Source organism: Bos mutus, chromosome 12 (genome assembly GCF_027580195.1).
Source record: "Bos mutus isolate GX-2022 chromosome 12, NWIPB_WYAK_1.1, whole genome shotgun sequence".
Lineage (NCBI taxonomy): Eukaryota > Metazoa > Chordata > Mammalia > Artiodactyla > Bovidae > Bos > Bos mutus.
In genome coordinates this window covers 54,398,713-54,416,994 of record NC_091628.1, presented here as the reverse complement: position 1 = coordinate 54,416,994, position 18,282 = coordinate 54,398,713, and the positions used below count along the sequence as shown (strand labels likewise).

At 35.1% G+C, this 18,282-nt stretch overlaps 1 protein-coding gene across 15 annotated transcripts in view; it reads left to right on the top strand.

The window, feature by feature from the left end:
* Positions 1–18,282, top strand: part of RBM26 (RNA binding motif protein 26) — an 81,379-nt gene that overhangs the window by 25,380 nt on the left and 37,717 nt on the right. For 8 of the 15 annotated variants that reach the window (XM_070380640.1, XM_070380643.1, XM_070380642.1 and 5 more), the window contains exons 2-11: positions 1,413–1,531; positions 2,144–2,280; positions 6,860–6,948; positions 7,626–7,843; positions 9,557–9,817; positions 10,577–10,816; positions 11,444–11,614; positions 11,946–12,101; positions 15,950–16,061; positions 17,169–17,328. In XM_070380640.1, coding sequence (XP_070236741.1) covers positions 1,413–1,531; positions 2,144–2,280; positions 6,860–6,948; positions 7,626–7,843; positions 9,557–9,817; positions 10,577–10,816; positions 11,444–11,614; positions 11,946–12,101; positions 15,950–16,061; positions 17,169–17,328 — 1,663 coding nt within the window. The remainder of the gene's footprint in view (positions 1–1,412; positions 1,532–2,143; positions 2,281–6,859; positions 6,949–7,625; positions 7,844–9,556; positions 9,818–10,576; positions 10,817–11,443; positions 11,615–11,945; positions 12,102–15,949; positions 16,062–17,168; positions 17,329–18,282) is intronic. The other 7 variants (XM_005906634.3, XM_005906633.3, XM_005906632.3 and 4 more) reach the window with 3 other exon arrangements.

Genomic DNA, 18,282 nt, shown 5'->3' with positions numbered 1-18,282 from the left:
TCCATCCCAATCAACGGGCAAGCATAGTTTATACTTATACATACTCCATTATTCAGACATAATATATAATCCAAATGTATAATCTCCTTTTCTCCCCACACATGGTAATATACTATACAGATTTTTTCTATCTCGCTTTTTAAATGTAACAAATTGATAGGTTTCTCCATGACATGAAAACTCCCCCATTCTTTTTTGTCCTTTTGTTGTATGCCATTCCCTTGTGTAGACTTAGTATATTTTCTTTTTCCAGTCCTCTGTAAATGGACAGTTGCAGATTTTTTATTTTATAATCAGTGTGACACTGAATACCTTGTACACAAGTCATTTTGAACATGTAAGTATATCTGTAAAGTTTATTCACTGAAATAGAATTGCTGGGTCAGTTGTATTTGTAACCTTGATATGCCGTACTCTAGTATCTACTGAGTTCCTCTCAGCAGCCATAATGTATGAAAACGGGTTGTTTTCCCCTTAGTCTTGCCTCTAGGATATATTTTCATATATTTAGATTTTCTTAACTTTGTAACAGAAAAATGATACTTCAATATAGTTTAAGTTTGAATTTCTCTTATGGATGGATGAGGTTGTATTTTTACTCGTTTATTGTTTTTCTGTTTAGTATTTCATTTAAGGCTTCTTTACACTCCTAAGTTTTTGCTTTTATTTGTATTAATATAATCAAACTACCCTTTTGCAATGCAATTCAGAAAGTGTTCATTACTCCAGAGTTGTAAAACTTTTTCTTGTTTTCTTCTAATACTTGTAATGGTTTCATGTTTTTACTGTGGTATATGGAATAAATTATGGGTCCAACTTAATTTTTTAGAAAAATAACTGCCAAGTTTTCTCAGTGTCATTTATTTTGTAGTTCATCTCTTCCTTGATTTGGATATCATCTTTATAAAATCTGTATTTCTATATGTATTTGGGTCTGTTTATAAACTTTCTTTTGTTTCATTAAAAGTATATATTGTGTGGTATGTTTTCAAGTTTCCCTTTATTGTCCTCTTTTCCAGATATTGTTTGACAGTTATTTACCTTGTTGGGAAGAGAATAGCCTCTTGGTATTTTTATTGGTACCACATTGCTTATTAGTTTTTGACATTTTGGTATTGTCCATAATTTGTTGTAACTTCTTTTTTTTTTTTTAAATAATAGAACTTTCTGAATCTTTAGTACATGTATTAGTGTATGTTTGGTAGGATACTGAATGATGACTATATGTAATGTGTAAAATATATTAATATGAGGGAGAAAAACTTCTAGTTCATCATTGCTTTCTGTGAATTAGATGATGCTTACATATATTAACTTGTTTAACTATCATGCTGACTTAGTTTGTAATTGGAACTTATAGAGTATGCAGTTGTTTATGGCTAAATTTCCTTCAACATTGCTCTTTTCTTCAGCTGTGATGCAGATCCATCAGCCCTGGCAAAGTATGTTCTCGCTTTGGTAAAGAAAGACAAAAGTGAAAAAGAGTTAAAGGCATTATGTATTGATCAGCTGGATGTATTTCTTCAAAAAGGTAAGATCTTTGCTTTCAAAATATTGCTTTGATAACTTAAGATTCAGAGAGTGTTAAAGGAGTTTGGTAAGAGACAGGCTGTAACTGTAATGAAGTTGAACAGACAGTATAATTAGTGGTTTTATTCATGGCTTATTTATAATGGAAATCTTTTTTTTTTTCTGTTAACATCCTGTGCTCATTCTTAAAGAATGCTGCTATTTTTCCTTAAAAGATTAAGAAAATGACTGAAAGATAGTACTGTTTAGGAACCTACTACTGATTTTGTCTAGCACAGTGCTTCTCAACTTTTTTCACTTTGCCGGGAACTAGGTAATGATAATATTTCTGTTTGGCACCCTAGGCAGGGTACATGGAGACTAGTGATGGCTGGTGGTGACTGACCCACAGGCTCCGGTCATTCATTCTAGTCCTCAGCATCCTGAGAATTGACTGAATCCGTATTACTATGGGACTTGTACCATAGCACACTGGTTGGGAAGCTGTTGGTCTTAGTATAAGTTTTAGATTTGTAAAAATCAAGATATATTTCATCATACTGAAGTCTGATGTGAAGAAGTGGAGAATAATTAGGAAATCTGTTAATCTGTGCTGGTTTTGTTTTATTGTTAGAGACACAGATATTTGTGGAAAAACTTTTTGATGCTGTGAATACAAAGAGTTATCTACCTCCTCCAGAGCAGCCATCATCAGGAAGCTTAAAGGTAGAATTTTTTCAGCACCAGGAAAAAGATATAAAAAAAGAAGAGGTAAGAATTTGTGTTAAACTTTTGTGTTCTTTAAAAACATATTTGGAGTAGTTAAATTGAGTTTTATTTTTTGTACCTGTGTTGGAGTCCTCAGGACCACCTCCAGGTTTGATTAACAGACTCAGGATATAGTCATTGTCATGGCTATATCTTACAGTGAAAGGATATAAAGCAAAATCTGCAAAGGGAAAAAAGTGTATCATGCAAAGTCTGGGTTAGGAACAAATTTGCAGAGGTTTCTTCCAGTGGAGTCAAATAGGATGCACTTAATGTGTAGTGACAACACGTGTGAACCAGGAAAGCTCCTTAGAGACACAGTGCCCAGGGTTTTTATTTAGGACTGCTTACATGGCCACCTTCAGCCTAGGATTTACGAAACTTCCAAACTCTGAAGAGGAAAGCAGATGTTTAGCACAATCCACGTTGTTTATCCAGACCGTTGTTTATCCAGACCGTTCAGGCATCAATCCAGTTCAGTCGCTCAATTGTATCTGACTCTTTGTGATCCCATGGACTGCAGCACACTAGGCTTCCCTGTCCATCACCAACTCCGGAGCTTACTCAAACTCATGTCCTTTGAGTCAGTGATACCATCCAACCATCTCATCCTCTCGTCCCCTTCTCCTCCCACCTTCAATCTTTCCTAGCATCAGGGTCTTTTCAAATGAATCAGTTCTTTGCATCAGGCGGCCAAAGTATAGGAGTTTCAGCTTCAGCATCAGTCCTTCCAAGAAATATTCAGGACTGATTTCCTTTAGGATGGACTGGATGGATCTCCTTGTAGTCCAAGGGACTCTCAAGAGTCTTCTCCAACACTACAGTTCAAAAGCATCAATTCTTTGGTGCTCAGTTTTCTTTATAGTCCAACTCTTCATATCCATACATGACGACTGGAAAGACCATAGCTTTGACTAGATGGACCTTTGTTGGCAAAGTAATATCTCTGCTTTTTAATATGCTGTCTAGGTTGGTCATAGCTTTTCTGCCAAGGAGCAAGCATCTTTTAATTTCATGGCTGCAGTCACCATCTGCAGTTCAGGCATAGTGAACTGTTATTATTAGGGAATGATGGGAACTTTCCAGAAGTCATAGTTGCAGATGTCACCCAAGGGCTTCCCTTGTCAGCAGCCCTTTCCGTTTATTTCTTTGGCCACGCTGGGTGTTTTGTTGCCTTACAGGGGCTTTCTTTAGTTGCGACAAGCACAGGCTACTCTTGGTTGCGGTACACAGGCTTCTCATTGTGGTGGCTTCTCGTTGCAGAGCCCAGGCCCTAAGCGTGTGGGCTTCAGTAGTTGTGGCACACAGGCTCAGTAGTTGTCAATCTTGGGCTCTAGAGCTCAAGCTCAGTGGTTGTGGCACGTGGGCTTAGCTGCTTTGCAGCATGTGGAATCTTCCTGCACCAGGGATCAAACGCATATTCCCTGCAGTAGCAGGCGAATTCTTATCCACTGCGCCATTAGGGAAGTCTCCAGCAGCCCTTTCAAAGATAACAGTCTCAGGTGTGCTTTGAACTCTTTTGTGCCTAGTATCTTACAGGTATGGGCTCCTACTATCTGTGTTCTAGGAAAATAACCCAGTTGTTAGTAGATCTGCTTGTTTCTGCCTTACATGCATTTTGCAAGGGACTATTTTTAAGGTAGTCAAATAAAAGGGCCTTCACAGGGCAATAGAAATAACTTATGCTTTAAGAATTTTTGAAGTTTTTACCTTTTGTACAAGTTTACCACTCTTGTATAATAATCATATACTAATTCAGATTTCCTTAGTTTGATGTTAAAGATTGTAATTTTAAAAATAATTGTTGACAAGCTATAATATAATATGTCCATGGTTAGTCTAGTTTTAGGTTAAACAAATCTTGGTTAAATTTTTGCCTTTCCTGGCCACTGTTTTGTGACCTTGAAAATACTACTTTTCCAACCTTTACTCAGCTGTGAAATGGAAATATTATAGGGTTATTGTGAGGAATAGTGAAATAAGGTCTGTGAACACTTGGCAGAGTATGTGGCTCAAAGTAGGTTCTCAGTAAACGATAGCTGCAATTATTGTTGAGGATGTTAAGTGGTGGGTGATGTGGTTTAATCGTGACCTTTGGTTCTTTCACCTGATACCCTGTTTTTTTGTCCAGATTATATAAATAATATATATTTATTATGTAGTAATATATTTGCTGTGTATTATGTAATAATTCTCAAATGTATTTTTATCTCTGTGTCTGAATGCATTTACACACATGTACATATATGTAGTTTCTCACACACATACATAAAACACCCCCATTACTTTTATCCGCTGGGGAAGACCAGAAATTATTATAACTTCATGCTTTGTACCTAATAGTACAGGGGTTCTAGAACATTAGTGAGGAAAAATGGGATAGTAGGTATTGTCTTGGCAACTGCTTATGCAACATAGAGATATACAATAATTCATTTAAATTTTACCCATTGATGAATTAATGTTGAAGCCTTAGTCTTACATCTGTTGGTATAATAATATTTCACCATAGTTGTTTTGACCAGTTGTGAAGGATATTTATCCCTCGTCTTTCAGAACTGAAATGTCAGGATGGCAGTCTGTGTTTTAAATGCTGTGGATGTTTTAAAAGTTCCCAGTTGGGCAAGTGCCATAGAATATGGCTATCTGTCAACATAGATTACTTACAAGAGTGCATGGAAGCAAATAGAAGGGAAAAGTGCAACAGGAGGTTTTGGTTTGTTTTATTTTCTAAGTGGAGGGTTGAAATGGATAGGAAGAGTTGAACAAAGTACTTAAAGAAAGAAAAAAAAAAGCAAATTGTTATAAGAAGGCTTTTAAGCATTGTTTCTCAGAGTTTGGTCTGTTGATAGGATTTCAGTTACTTTCTCATTCAGGGGTACTTGACAGTGAGAGGATTTTACCCAAAGGGATGCTGAAACAACTGGCATAAACCTGGACATGTTTATGCTATTACATTTATTTATTTGTTTTTATGCTATCTTGTAGACTTATCTGCATCAGAATATCTTAGGGTTTTTATTAAAAATCTTGAGCCTTATCATATTTATAGAGGCTCATGTTTAATACTTTCTCAATTTGTTTATCCTCTAAATAAATCCTTTTGTCTCTAATAACATCTCTTAATGTCCTGTGGAACCAGTTTTTTTGGGCAGCATGGAAAACTGGTGTAGGGAAAGTAGCACTGATCATGGGAATGTGTTTAAGGACTGCTTTCTATTAATTGTATAATATGGGTTGTAGGAAGAGGACTATATAGCTGTCATACTGCTAGGATAAACTAGAGAACTGTTTTCACATGTATTATTTTCTCAAGCATTTTCTTTCTCTGTGACTTGGTTAATTCTATTGCATTCTCCTTTAAAACCCCTGATGTGTTTGGTGCCAGACCAAATTCATGAGAAGGAATAAAATTGGCTTTCTAGTAATTATGTTAAAATTAGGATATGTGTGTGTGCTTAGTCGCTTCAGTCATGTCTGACACTTTGTGACCCTGTAGACCTTAGTCTGCCAGGCTCCTCTGTCCACGGGATTCTCCAGGCAAAAATACTGGAGTGGGTTGCCATGCCCTCCTCCAGGAGATCTTCCGAGCTCAGGGATCAGACCTGCATCTCTTTTGTCTCCTGTATTGGCAGGTGGATTCTTTACCACTAGTGCCACCTGGGAAGCCTGTAAAGTGAGGACACTTGCTTAAAACGTTTTTGTCACTACTGTTAACTAAGATAAACATTTATGAATTTCTTTACTATTCACTTTAACTTTCAGCAAGCCTTTTATTGTTAATTGTACTTAGAAGAGAAATTTATTTTGTTTGAATGCTTTCAGAAGAAGACTATATTGCTCTTGTATTTTGTTGTTGTTGTTCAGTCGCTAAGTCATGTCTGACTCTTTGTGACCCCATGGACTGCAGCACGCTAGGCTTCTCTGTACTTCACTATCTCCTAGGGTTTGATCAAATTCATGTCTAGTCAAGGCTATGGTTTTTCCAGTAGTCATGTATGGATGTGAGAGTTGGACTATAAAGAAAGCACAGAAGAATTGATGCTTTTGGACTGTGGTGTTGGAGAAGACTCTTGAAAGTCCCTTGGACTGCAAGGAGATCCAACCAGTCCATCCTAAAGGAGATCAGTCCTGGGTGTTCATTGGAAGGACTGATGTTGAAGCTGAAATTCCAATACTTTGGCCACCTGATGCGGAGAGCTGATTCATTTGAAAAGACCCTGATGCTGGGAAAGGTTCAGGGCAGGAGGAGAAGGGAACAACAGAGGATGAGATGATTGGATGGCATCACCAACACAATGGACATGGGTTTGGGTGGACTCTGGGAGTTGGTGATGGACAGGGAGGCCTGGTGTGCTGTGGTTCATGGGGCCACAAAGAGTCAGACATGACTGAGCAACTGAACTGAAGTGAATGTCCATTGAGTCAGAGATGCTATCCAACCATCTCATCAGCTGCCACCCACTTCTCCTTTGGCCTTCAATCTTTCCCGTATATTTTAATACCAGCTAAGTCATTGAAGCAGTAACATGGCAAGGAATAACTTTTATTAAACTTATATACTTTTTTCTTTGTTTATCAGATCACAAAGGAGGAAGAGCGAGAGAAGAAGTTTTCTAGAAGGCTAAATCACAGTCCTCCTCAGTCAAGCTCCCGATATAGAGAAAATAGGTGATTGATTCTTTGAACCATGTTTAATTTTTAGACATTGCTTTTCTTTATATGAATATTTAGACTTGATTTTCCTTTACATAGGGGCAAGTATTATCTACTGATTTATTAGTGTGGGAAAGTAGTAACTCGATCCTTTTCTATCAAGAATAACTAGGTGAGATTTGAAGGTACTGAAAGTGAGGTTTAGAACAGTGCTTGGCATATGTTAGTTATTGTTACTATTTTTATTCCTAACTTCAATTCCAGTGAAGTCTTACTCTGAGACCTTTTACCCAAAGCTTTCCTTTAGAATGAATAAATTATTTTTCCCATTAAAGCTTCAAAAGCATTTAGAGTGCAGTGCCTGTGATACTTTCCTATAATTATGAGACTGTGCAAGACAGAATATACTATAGGACGTATGTATAGATGCCTGTGTGTATATGATTAAGACTTTGAAAGAGTTGGGTTTTTTTTTGGTGGGGGGGTGCGGGTGGGTACTGTGAAGGGCTTTTAGAGTGCTTAAGCAGATCATGTTAAGTTTTTCAGTTTTCTGAGTCTCCTATGTTTGTATTCGTAAAATGGAATAAAGAATCATGATGTTACAAGAATAAACCAGAACTTTTGCATTTGATTAGAGTTTTTCCTGTATCCACTTGAATATTTTCAATAAAAAAGTTCATATATTTCTTTAGAAGTCGTGATGAGAGGAAAAAAGATGATCGTTCTCGCAAAAGAGATTATGATCGAAACCCTCCTCGAAGAGATTCATACAGAGACCGATACAACAGAAGACGAGGGCGAAGTCGCAGTTACAGCAGGAGTCGGAGTCGAAGTTGGAGTAAAGAGAGGCTTCGTGACAGAGATAGGGATAGAAGCAGGACTAGAAGCAGGAGCAGGACACGAAGCAGGGGTAAATAATCACATATGGGTATATTTTGCCTGGCACTTTTATTGTGAAAAACATTTTGTATTTGAAGGTTTTAAAAATTGTTTTGTCAGTATTATCTTTATTTTTTCTATCTTGCTGTATTTTATATGTCCGAATAACGATTTAAAAATTTCTTTTGAAACTTTTATTTTATACAAATTACAACCACAATGTATTACTGCATACCCGTCAGAATGATTGAAATTAAAAAGACTAGCTTTACTCAGAGTTGGTGAGGATTGGAAATAAGCTGGAACGCTTTGGAAAACACTTCAACAGTGTCTTAAAAATGTTAATCCTGTATCTACTAATGACCCATTCCACTCCTGAGTGTTTACTTCCAGAGAAATAAAAGTGTATTTCCGAACAGAGACATAAACAGATGATCATGGCAGCTTCATTTGTTATAACCAAAAGCTGGAAACAGTCCATCAGCAAGTGAATGGATAAACAAATTGTGGTACACCCATAGAATGGATAAAAAGGAAAAAAAACTATTGATACATGCAACAAAATAAATGAATCTCAGAATAATCATGCTGATTGAAAGAAGCCACACAGAAAACAGAGTGTGTATATGATAGAGGGAGGGAGATAAAATTTTAGAAAATGCACACTAATCTGTCATCATAGATAGGAAACAATTCAGTGGTTGCCTGGGATGAAGTAAAGGAGGGATGGATCATTAAGGAGAACAAGGATACTTTGGGGGGATGATGAGTATGTACAATATATACCTTACTGTAGTTGTGATGTTTGGTTTCATAGGTATATTCATAGATCAAAATTTGTTAAATTGTATCTTTTAAATATCTTCAGTTTTGTTTATCACTTAGACCTCAAAACTATGAAAACAGAGTTTCATTTCAGATGTGTGAGTTTGTAAGAGTGTGTCATTTTCAACGTGTATAATTTTTCCTTCAGTGTGTATTACTGAAAGGACTTTGTTGCAGGCAATAAAACAGCTTAACACCTTAGAGTAAAACACCTTTACTCAAGCTTAGATTTATACTCCCCTTGTGACCTTTATTGTGTATTACTTTTTAGTCTTTAGAAAATCATGACTTTTTTTTAATAATCCCAGTATTTCTCTGTTACTCTGTTCTTAAGAGTTTTTTTCCTATCATCTAGGTGTTCTAGGCCTTTCTCCACATTACTTCACTTAACTGATCTCCTTAATATCTTTTCTCTTTCCATGGTAAATTTTCTTTTCTTGGCCCAGTTAATTTGTTTGTATCTATTATGAAGTCCTTTTCCTTCCTCTTTGAGTATCCATTCTCATCTTCAGCAGTGTTCACTGTATAAAGCCCTGTTAGGCCCTGTTAATGGATAAAAACTAAATGTTCATCACAGAAAAAATAACTGTACTTGTATTGCATATTTGGTTTTATTGGCTAAAGTTTTACATACTAAGATTTCAATGAAGAAAATAAAAAAATCTCTCTTCTATGAATAAAACTCCAAGAAAAATCTCATTAAGTACAGCAACTTTATGTGTGGCTTTTTAGTTTAGGTCATAACAAAAAGAAATAACTTTTCTTGAAACATTGTTTATATATTGAGTTGTTTTTAAAAGGAGGATTGTGTAAAATTTGAACTTTTTTTTATGTTTAGCAAAAATATCTATTAAATTTGGGACTTTGTTGTTGTTTTTAATCGAGTGTAGTTTTTCAAGTCATTTATATTTTGTTGCAGAAAGGGATCTGGTAAAACCTAAATATGACCTGGATAGAGCAGATCCGTTAGAAAACAATTATACTCCAGTCTCTTCGGTACCTAATATTTCATCTGGCCACTACCCTGTACCTACTTTGAGCAGCACTATTACAGTAATTGCTCCTACTCATCATGGTAATAACACTACCGAAAGTTGGTCTGAATTTCATGAAGACCAGGTGGACCATAATTCATACGTAAGACCACCAATGCCAAAGAAACGGTGTAGAGACTATGATGGTAAGCCTGTCAACCATTTCATGAAGTATGAATTAATATTTTCAGCTGAGTAAATTCTGTAATTTTAGGTTGTACACAGTTACTCAAATACTTAATCTTTTGGAAATAGTGGGAAATTAATTTTAGGTACTTCATGAATTCCTCAGTATGTTACTAAAGTCTTCATTAGTCACCACCGACTAATATCAATTTAAAGATTGTGTTTATTTGCACTTAAGTCTTAACATATTTTTGGAATTTACCAAAGAGGAATATCTACTGAGTTATTTATCAGGAAGTTGGCGACTGAAACGTTCTTGACAAAACTTACTTAAAAATCAGGGTTATTAGCGTAAGTAAAATCTAGAAATGTATCACCTATATAAGACTTATAAATGAACTGAAGACTCTTAAGGTTTTACTGTAAAAATTTTGTAAATTGTATTAAAGCTGTAGTTGCAGTATCCTTAAAGTTTTAAGTGAGAGATTTAAATAAAGGAAATGTTTCTAATGATAAAAATAAGACAAATACCTATTTTACATCAGTTTGCTAGCTAGGAATACTCATGTTAATTTGGTGGTACATTTTTTAATGTGTATGTTAGCTATATTATCACTTAATGAGGGTTTTATATTACTGGAAATTGGTAGGTAGTTCTTATGGTTATTTATACTTGCCCAATGTTAAAAATATTCCAATTTTTAAATATCTTACTTTTGTTGACTTAGAGAAAATGTTTGTCCAGCACTTTTCATAGTTCTTTCTATTTTTCCTCACAGAAAAGGGTTTCTGTATGAGAGGAGACATGTGCCCTTTTGATCATGGAAGTGACCCAGTAGTTGTAGAAGATGTCAATCTTCCTGGTATGCTGCCTTTCCCAGCACAGCCTCCTGTTGTTGAAGGACCACCTCCTCCTGGACTCCCTCCACCGCCACCAATTCTTACACCCCCACCTGTGAATCTGAGACCCCCTGTGCCACCGCCAGGCCCATTACCACCCAGTCTGCCACCTGTCACAGGTGAGGAAATATGTTTGCCTATACTTATTATCTGCCCATTCATAGTCTTTTATAAAAATTAATAGTTTGATGCTTGCCTTTGTTAGAAGTATCTATAGTAATCCTATATATGCCTGCTAGAAATTAAGAGTAAGATACTCCCATTCGGAATATATTTTGTAGGCTAATGGGCTACCAGGTGGCGCTAGCGGTAAAGAACTCGCCTGCCAATGCAGGAGACATAAGAGACGCGGGTTCGATCCCTGGGTTGGGAAGATCCCTTGGAGGAGGTCATGGCAACCCACTCCGGTTTTATCGCCTGGAGAGTCCCATGGACAGAGGAGCTGGCAGACTATGGTTCATAGGGTCGCAAAGAGTCAGAAGCGACTTAGCATGGCGTGGCACAGCCAAACCCGTGGTTTACTGTGGTTTAGGGTGACCCTGAATTATGTACGTCCCTAATGAATCCCAGCTGTCTATAGTCCTTTAGAGCTTAAGACAAACCTGTTTTGAAATGCATTAAATGGATATTTTACCCTTGAAAACTATTTCAGTTGTAAGAGCTTGATTTTTATAGATACTATTATTTGATAAATGAGCATATCATGTTTGGATATACAATAACTTATTTTATTTGTTTGCTTCCAGATGATATTTCTTATTCTTTGGTTTTGACAGGACCACCACCTCCACTTCCTCCTTTGCAACCATCTGGCATGGATGCTCCCCCAAACTCTGCAACCAGCTCTGTTCCTACTGTAGTAACAACTGGCATTCATCACCAGCCACCTCCTGCTCCACCCTCTCTTTTTACTGCAGGTGCAGTTTTAGCCTTTCTATATTAATAATGTAATATAGTTTGGAGAAGAGTTTTAGGTGAGGGATTTAAAAATATGTAGAGAGTGAATTGCTCTATCAGGTCTATTCTCACTAAAATTTTATGGAATAAAATGTAGACATGGTAAATGTACATTAAATATAAGTCCTCAGTTACGATTTTTAAAAAACGAAGTTTTTAACAGCATTTTATTTTTCTGAAACTACTTTTTAAAATACATATAAAATGTGAGTTATAAATTAGTAATATGTTTTTCTATTATTAGTATAAAAAATTACCAAATGGAGTTTTATAATTGTTTTTTAATTACAGTTTTTGTATTACCAGATACATATGACACAGATGGCTACAATCCTGAAGCCCCAAGTATAACAAACACTTCCAGACCAATGTATAGACACAGAGTGCATGCACAAAGGCCCAACTTGATAGGGCTCACATCAGGGGATATGGATTTGCCGCCCAGAGGTACTGTGATGAGTCTTTTCTTCCTGTCATTTTCATAATATCAAGAGTGGCAAAACATTTAAAAAGAATAGTTGGTCTTGTGTTTATTAGGTTTGAGTAAGGGATGTTGTTATGTTTGTTCCTTGGATTCTTTGGTCTCAACATGAGAGAAAAGGTAGTATGTGGTACCCTATTTGTAGTACTGGTGATGTTTTATTCTGTCATCCATGGGGAAAGGACTTTCCCCAAAGTACTAATTTTCTAGCTTTTGGGAGGTATATTCATTCTCTCATTTGCAGTCTTAATTGGTTCATTTAAAGTCTTAAGAATAATGCTTTAATTCCTAAAGATACATTCTTTCATAGTTTAGAAAATGAAATGAGCTGTGCAGACTTAATATTTGATACATATTTTATTTTTGTTTGCTTTGACATGTTAGAATTTGATGTTGATTTGCTTATATTTTAAGCAAAAAATTTTATTTTAGACTGACTTGTTAGCTTTTAAAATTTTGTTAGAGGAGACAGACTTTTTATATAATTTCTGAATGGGAGAAGAATTTAGATTGGTCAACAAACCAGAAAAGTGCTATAAACGTTCAAAGGAGGAAGCATTCACCTTAATTTGAAAGACAGAGCATTTGCTACAGATATTTGACAGTATTGTCAGACATTATAGGAAATACTGTATAGACCAATAAAAATGTATCTTTTTTCCTATTTCAACTAACCTTTAAATACCATTTTCTTTCTAGTCTTTCCTTACCATCTTTTATTTCTAATTAAAAAAAAAGTCACGCATTATCAGTTGTGAATAAAGTCCAACTTATTTAACTAAGTAGGAGAAGGAAATGGCAACCCTCCAGTGTTCTTGCCTGGAGAATCCCAGGGATGGCGGAGCCTGGTGGGCTGCTGTCTATGGAGTCGCACAGAGTCGGACATGACTGAAGCGACTTAGCAGCAGTAGCAGCAGTAGCAGCAGCAGCAGCAGTCCATACCTAATGTGGTTTAGTAAACTTGTTTATTTCCGCTTTGCACTTTTGTATTTGTTCATTAGAAACTGTCAGATCCTAAACATCTGTCTTAAGTGTTCAGAGAACTTTTTGTGATGGAGTGAGGAACACTTAAATTTATACCCAGTTTAACTTATATCCTATGAGGTCATAGGACAACATTTCATGTAGATGCCCCTTTTCCCCAACAAAAATTCTCCTAGAGGCATTTTAATGACTTTTGTTAAGAACAACAACAGAAAAAGAGATTTTTTAACAATTTTTATGTCAGAGTTATAAGATGGCTTGTAATTGAAAAATAGCCAGTTAAGATTGTGGCTGTTCATTGTATTAATATTGACTCATCCCCTGAGTGTCTCCTACCTGACTAGTTCGGAGTAAAACCACTTCCTTCTTTCGGTCATGACTTAGCACTCATTTTCTTTCATTATACCAGTATTCTTTGCTCTACTAGAACCTCTGAAGCATCAAATCATCTCTTTCTTACCTTGTGGCTTTCCACTATAGATCAATATTGGACCCACCCCAAATCTTGGTCAGTTTTTTTTGTTGGTGGTGGTGATTGAGGGAAGACAGAAGGGATCAAATCCTTTGAACATAAAACTTAACCATGTAGAAGTTGGAATTATGGTCATCTCAGCTCCACATGCATATAGTTAGAAGTTACAGGAAATGGCTTGCTGAGATATAAATGTCTGGTATGCCTACTTAGAAATTTGAATGCCTTTTCTCATAGAATCATTATACATATGATTATTTTAGTACTATTCTTTAGATATTTTGTGTACTGTTTTTGTAAGCTGGTTCAGGAATACATTCTCCATAAATTGTTTTTATGTACTAGATAACTGATTTAGCAAACCATTTAAACTGAGGGTTACCTGTACTTCTATTTCCTTATCTTTTTCAGTCTTTTCCCCCCAAAAATGTTCTCAGCTGTTGCCTATTTAGTTTGAAATTTACTGGCCTGGATTGTGAGATATACATAAAAGTTTATAATATTGTTCATTATGTAATTATTATACATTTATAATAGCCTGCAGATGGCCTCATTTGAATTTGTCACAGACTATTATGTGCAAACTATTCTTATGCTTCGTACTTAAAGCTTCATAGGAAATTATTGTTATTAAGCAAATGGAAAAACTTTAGGCCTTTTGCTGCCTTGGAATTACTAAAAAAGTGACCTCGAGGCCTGCTAATTGTTCATTCTAGATTCTAAGGCAGTGGAAAACTTACTAGATGCTCTTGATTGGATATAGATAGGTAGGAAGAAGGGCTCAGTAGTTTTCATCAACAAAACTAGTGCTGAAAATTTTAAGCAGAAAAACAATTTATTAAAAAGGTACTGGGGGAAAACAGAATACATGCAACTAAAAGACACATTTGCTAATTGTATATCAAGAGGAACTTGCTTCTGTGTGTTTATTAACACCTCTCTTTTAAATAAATAATAAAGAGAATATGAGTGAGAGAATACAGATGAGTTGGAGCAAACACATCACTGTCTTTCTTAATGAACCTTCAGATAAAGAACATAGTAAAGTAGAAAAGGATATTGAATAGCTTAAAGACTTTATAAAAGGGCTAGTGAACGAACATGTTTGGGAGGAAGTAATAAGGCCAGAAATTGTGTTGCAAAAATGGTCCTGTGAAGATACCAATGGGCAAAGAAAATACAGTTTGTCCTGTGAATGCCTGCAATGTCAGATGCTGAATGTTTCTACCTGATACGCTGAAGAGATGTAGGATAAGTCAGAGTTAGTCAGAAAAAGGGGGTTGATAAAGCACGTATAGCCTGTTGATACTTTTGTGAAACCAGAAGATCTTTTTGATTAGAACAGAGGGAGTAAGGGATGTCAGAGGGAATAGGAGGTCAATTACAGGCATTTGAAAAATTATAGAAGAGATGATGGTAGCTAGACTTAGGGTAGTAATGCTGGGAAGTAAAAGATTTAAGTTCAGTGGAAAGAATTGACAACACCTATAACTTATTGATTTGGGGACTTAAAATAGGGCTAATGGAGATGGTAAAATGAAAGACACCAGGTTTATGCTTTTGGATAATTGGGCAGATGATACTTTTATTCATTGAGAGAAAGAATCGATTTGGTAGGAAGACCTGCTTGGAAATTATAGTGGTAGCCATGAGAAAGACTACTGGAACAGATCCAGAATTCTTTTGGTTACATGTGTTTAGAGATACTCAGGAAAGGATTTAAATAACCAATTTATCCAGTTCCTTTTTAAAAAGGAATTTTAAATATATATTTTTTTCTATGTGGACTAAGGTTAGCATGTTTTAAACTTTAGCATCATTTGGGAATAACAGGTTAAATGTAGTTGTGTTTGTCAAACTCTTAAAAGTGTGTAAAATATTGGAAGTAGTTTACAGTTTACAGTTCTTTTGCAATGCATTTCAATCTTTTGAATCTTTACCTTTTAAAATTTAACATAATTTTATTATGTTAATTTGCTGATGTTTAAATAAGCAGCTCATTTCAATTGCAATTCAAAGTTGTTAATTCCTAAGGTCATTGCACTAGTGTTAAATTTTGAATCTTATAGGTTGTGCATTTGATTTCAAAACTATAAACTTAAGAGTTCCAAGATGATTTGTTTATTATTAATTTGACATATGAGAATTACTGATTCTTCTTAATTTAAGTGTGAAAGGAATTCAAAGTAAATTAAAATCACTTAGATTACTGTATTTAGATGTACATTTTTTTCTGTTTCTTCTAAAATGTATATTTGGACAAAAAGCCAGAACTTTGTTTTTAATGTAAATTTAAGAATGTGGCTATGATTAACAGAAAATATTAATCTTTGCTTTCTTTTCTTTTGTTTCAAACAGAAAAGCCTCCTAATAAAAGCAGTATGAGGATAGTAGTGGATTCAGAGTCAAGGAAAAGAACCATTGGTTCTGGGGAGCCTGGAGTTCCTACAAAGAAGACTTGGTTTGATAAGTAAGCTGGCAGAGGAAATTGAGGAATTTTATTGTACTGTGATTTTTAGCATCATTGCAGTATTATTGTGGCAGTAATAGTGGTCTCTTTCAAAGTAAAATTTATTCTGTAGGGGGTCCCCAACTAAAGTATATAGTATCTGTTTTCTAAAAGTGTGTATGTTAGTCGTCTGGTACTTGGAAGGTACATGCTTACAGAAATGGCGTGGTGGTTAGCATATTGTTTTTCCTGTTTGTACCTACCTACCCCCAAAAACCCAACCCTTAGAGATGTTGTTGAATACTAGCTATTTAAGGGATAGTCATGAGCCTGCTATTAGGGAAGAAATGGGAGGAGGCTTTAGCATGTGGGCGATTCCTGTAAAGAGTTAGAAAGCAGTCTTTGGTGGGGGCAGGGGAGATAGGATGGGCACCGAAGTTGTTGAGGAAGGGCTTCAGAGAAGCAGATAGAGAATCAGAATGTTAGTGTATGTGTTTGATGATTCATTTACAATTTAGCATGTTAGAGGAAAGACTAGGATTACATTTTTTAGAGCTTTAACGTATGTTTATTAATGGATAATATATAGTTCTGGCTCTGCCTTTAATTCTCTGATTTAAAGCAAGTATTATAACCTCCCTGGGCCACAGTTTTGTCCCTGTTTCTTCAAGTGTCAAGCGTATGGTCTGTTGTTCCCCACATTTTGTTTTAATTGGAACGAGATCAAGACAGTGATTTCTTACTTTTAATCAGTATTTGAAAATAGGAATTATTTTGATAAGGTAGCTTTTCCTGAAATGGTGCAAATGGTGAAATGGTTATATAGGCAAATTGACTGAAAGAGGGTAGACCTTTCCTGCTGAAAATTTTAAGCAGGCGTAGAATAGAAGTGGGAAGGAACAAATGGTCTGGAAGAACCCTTCTTACTTGACTTCTGTGAAAGATAAGAACACTACTTATTTGGAAACTTCATTTTCTAAGGAAAAAAAGTATAAATGTCCTTTATCACCTAGCAATTTCAATTTTGAAAAGAAAATTGAACTTAAGTTGCAAAACTTTATTCCTTTGTACTTGATAAGTATCAGGATTTATAAATGAATGTATTAATTAACTTGATTTTTGTTACAGACCAAATTTTAATAGAACAAACAGCCCAGGCTTCCAGAAAAAGGTTCAGTTTGGAAATGAAAATACCAAACTTGAACTTAGAAAAGTTCCTCCAGAATTAAATAATATCAGCAAACTTAATGAGCATTTTAGTCGATTTGGAACCTTGGTTAACTTGCAGGTAAGAGCTATGAGGTGATTCTGTTGTCTTTGCTTAATTTAGAGAGGAAATCTTAATATAATAAAAAGAAATACTTTTACAAGAAAATATTATGGAAATTTTGGTAATATTCTAAATTTAGAAAATTGGATATGAAATGAAACTTTGTATTTTAGAAAAATGTGATTTTGAATAACATATTTACTTTGAAAAGGCAAGAGGCTTGATTGATCATATTATATACTTTTTACCTAATAGAGGTTATCATAAAATTACAGCAAAGTTAAATAGCCACAGTGGTAAAGTCTAATCTTACTATAGTTTTCATTTCCTTAGTTTCACTTTGGCAGAAGGCTTTAGTCACATTTATTTTTGCTGCCTCTAAGATGGGACATATCTAACAGATACTTTGGGGGCCCAAATATCTAATTAGTTTAAACATTTACTTTTTCCTCTACTGCTTTTGAATGTCTTTTAAGATAAATAACTGTAATTTGTATTTGATTTCACCTAAAATTAGACCTTGGCTTAGGTATATGTTATTTGTGAGATTATTTTGTATTGAGTTTATATTATGTGATATGTTGAAAGTGTTGAAATAATGTTGGGCTTCTTTTCCAGTTTGTATGGCATTCTTTTCAACTAAAATAATTATTTCCCATAATCTGATAAGAATAGACGTTAGAGAGTACAGCTTAAGTTGGTATTTTGGAAAATTTTGTGGTGTTGCCCTTTAAAAAATAATATTATTAAGTAATAGATGAGAAAATGCATTCTTGGGTCAGTCAGTAGAGATTTCTACAGATTTAATGCAAATATTTTCAGCTCTCTGTCTTCCTCATGTATCTGCATGATATTATTACATTATTGGTAACAGCTTACCATGTATTATTTTCGATTTTTTGTTTTGTATTTCTGTATGTATCTACCAATAAATTAGTATGCAAGCTTACAAATATATATGTATTTAAAAGT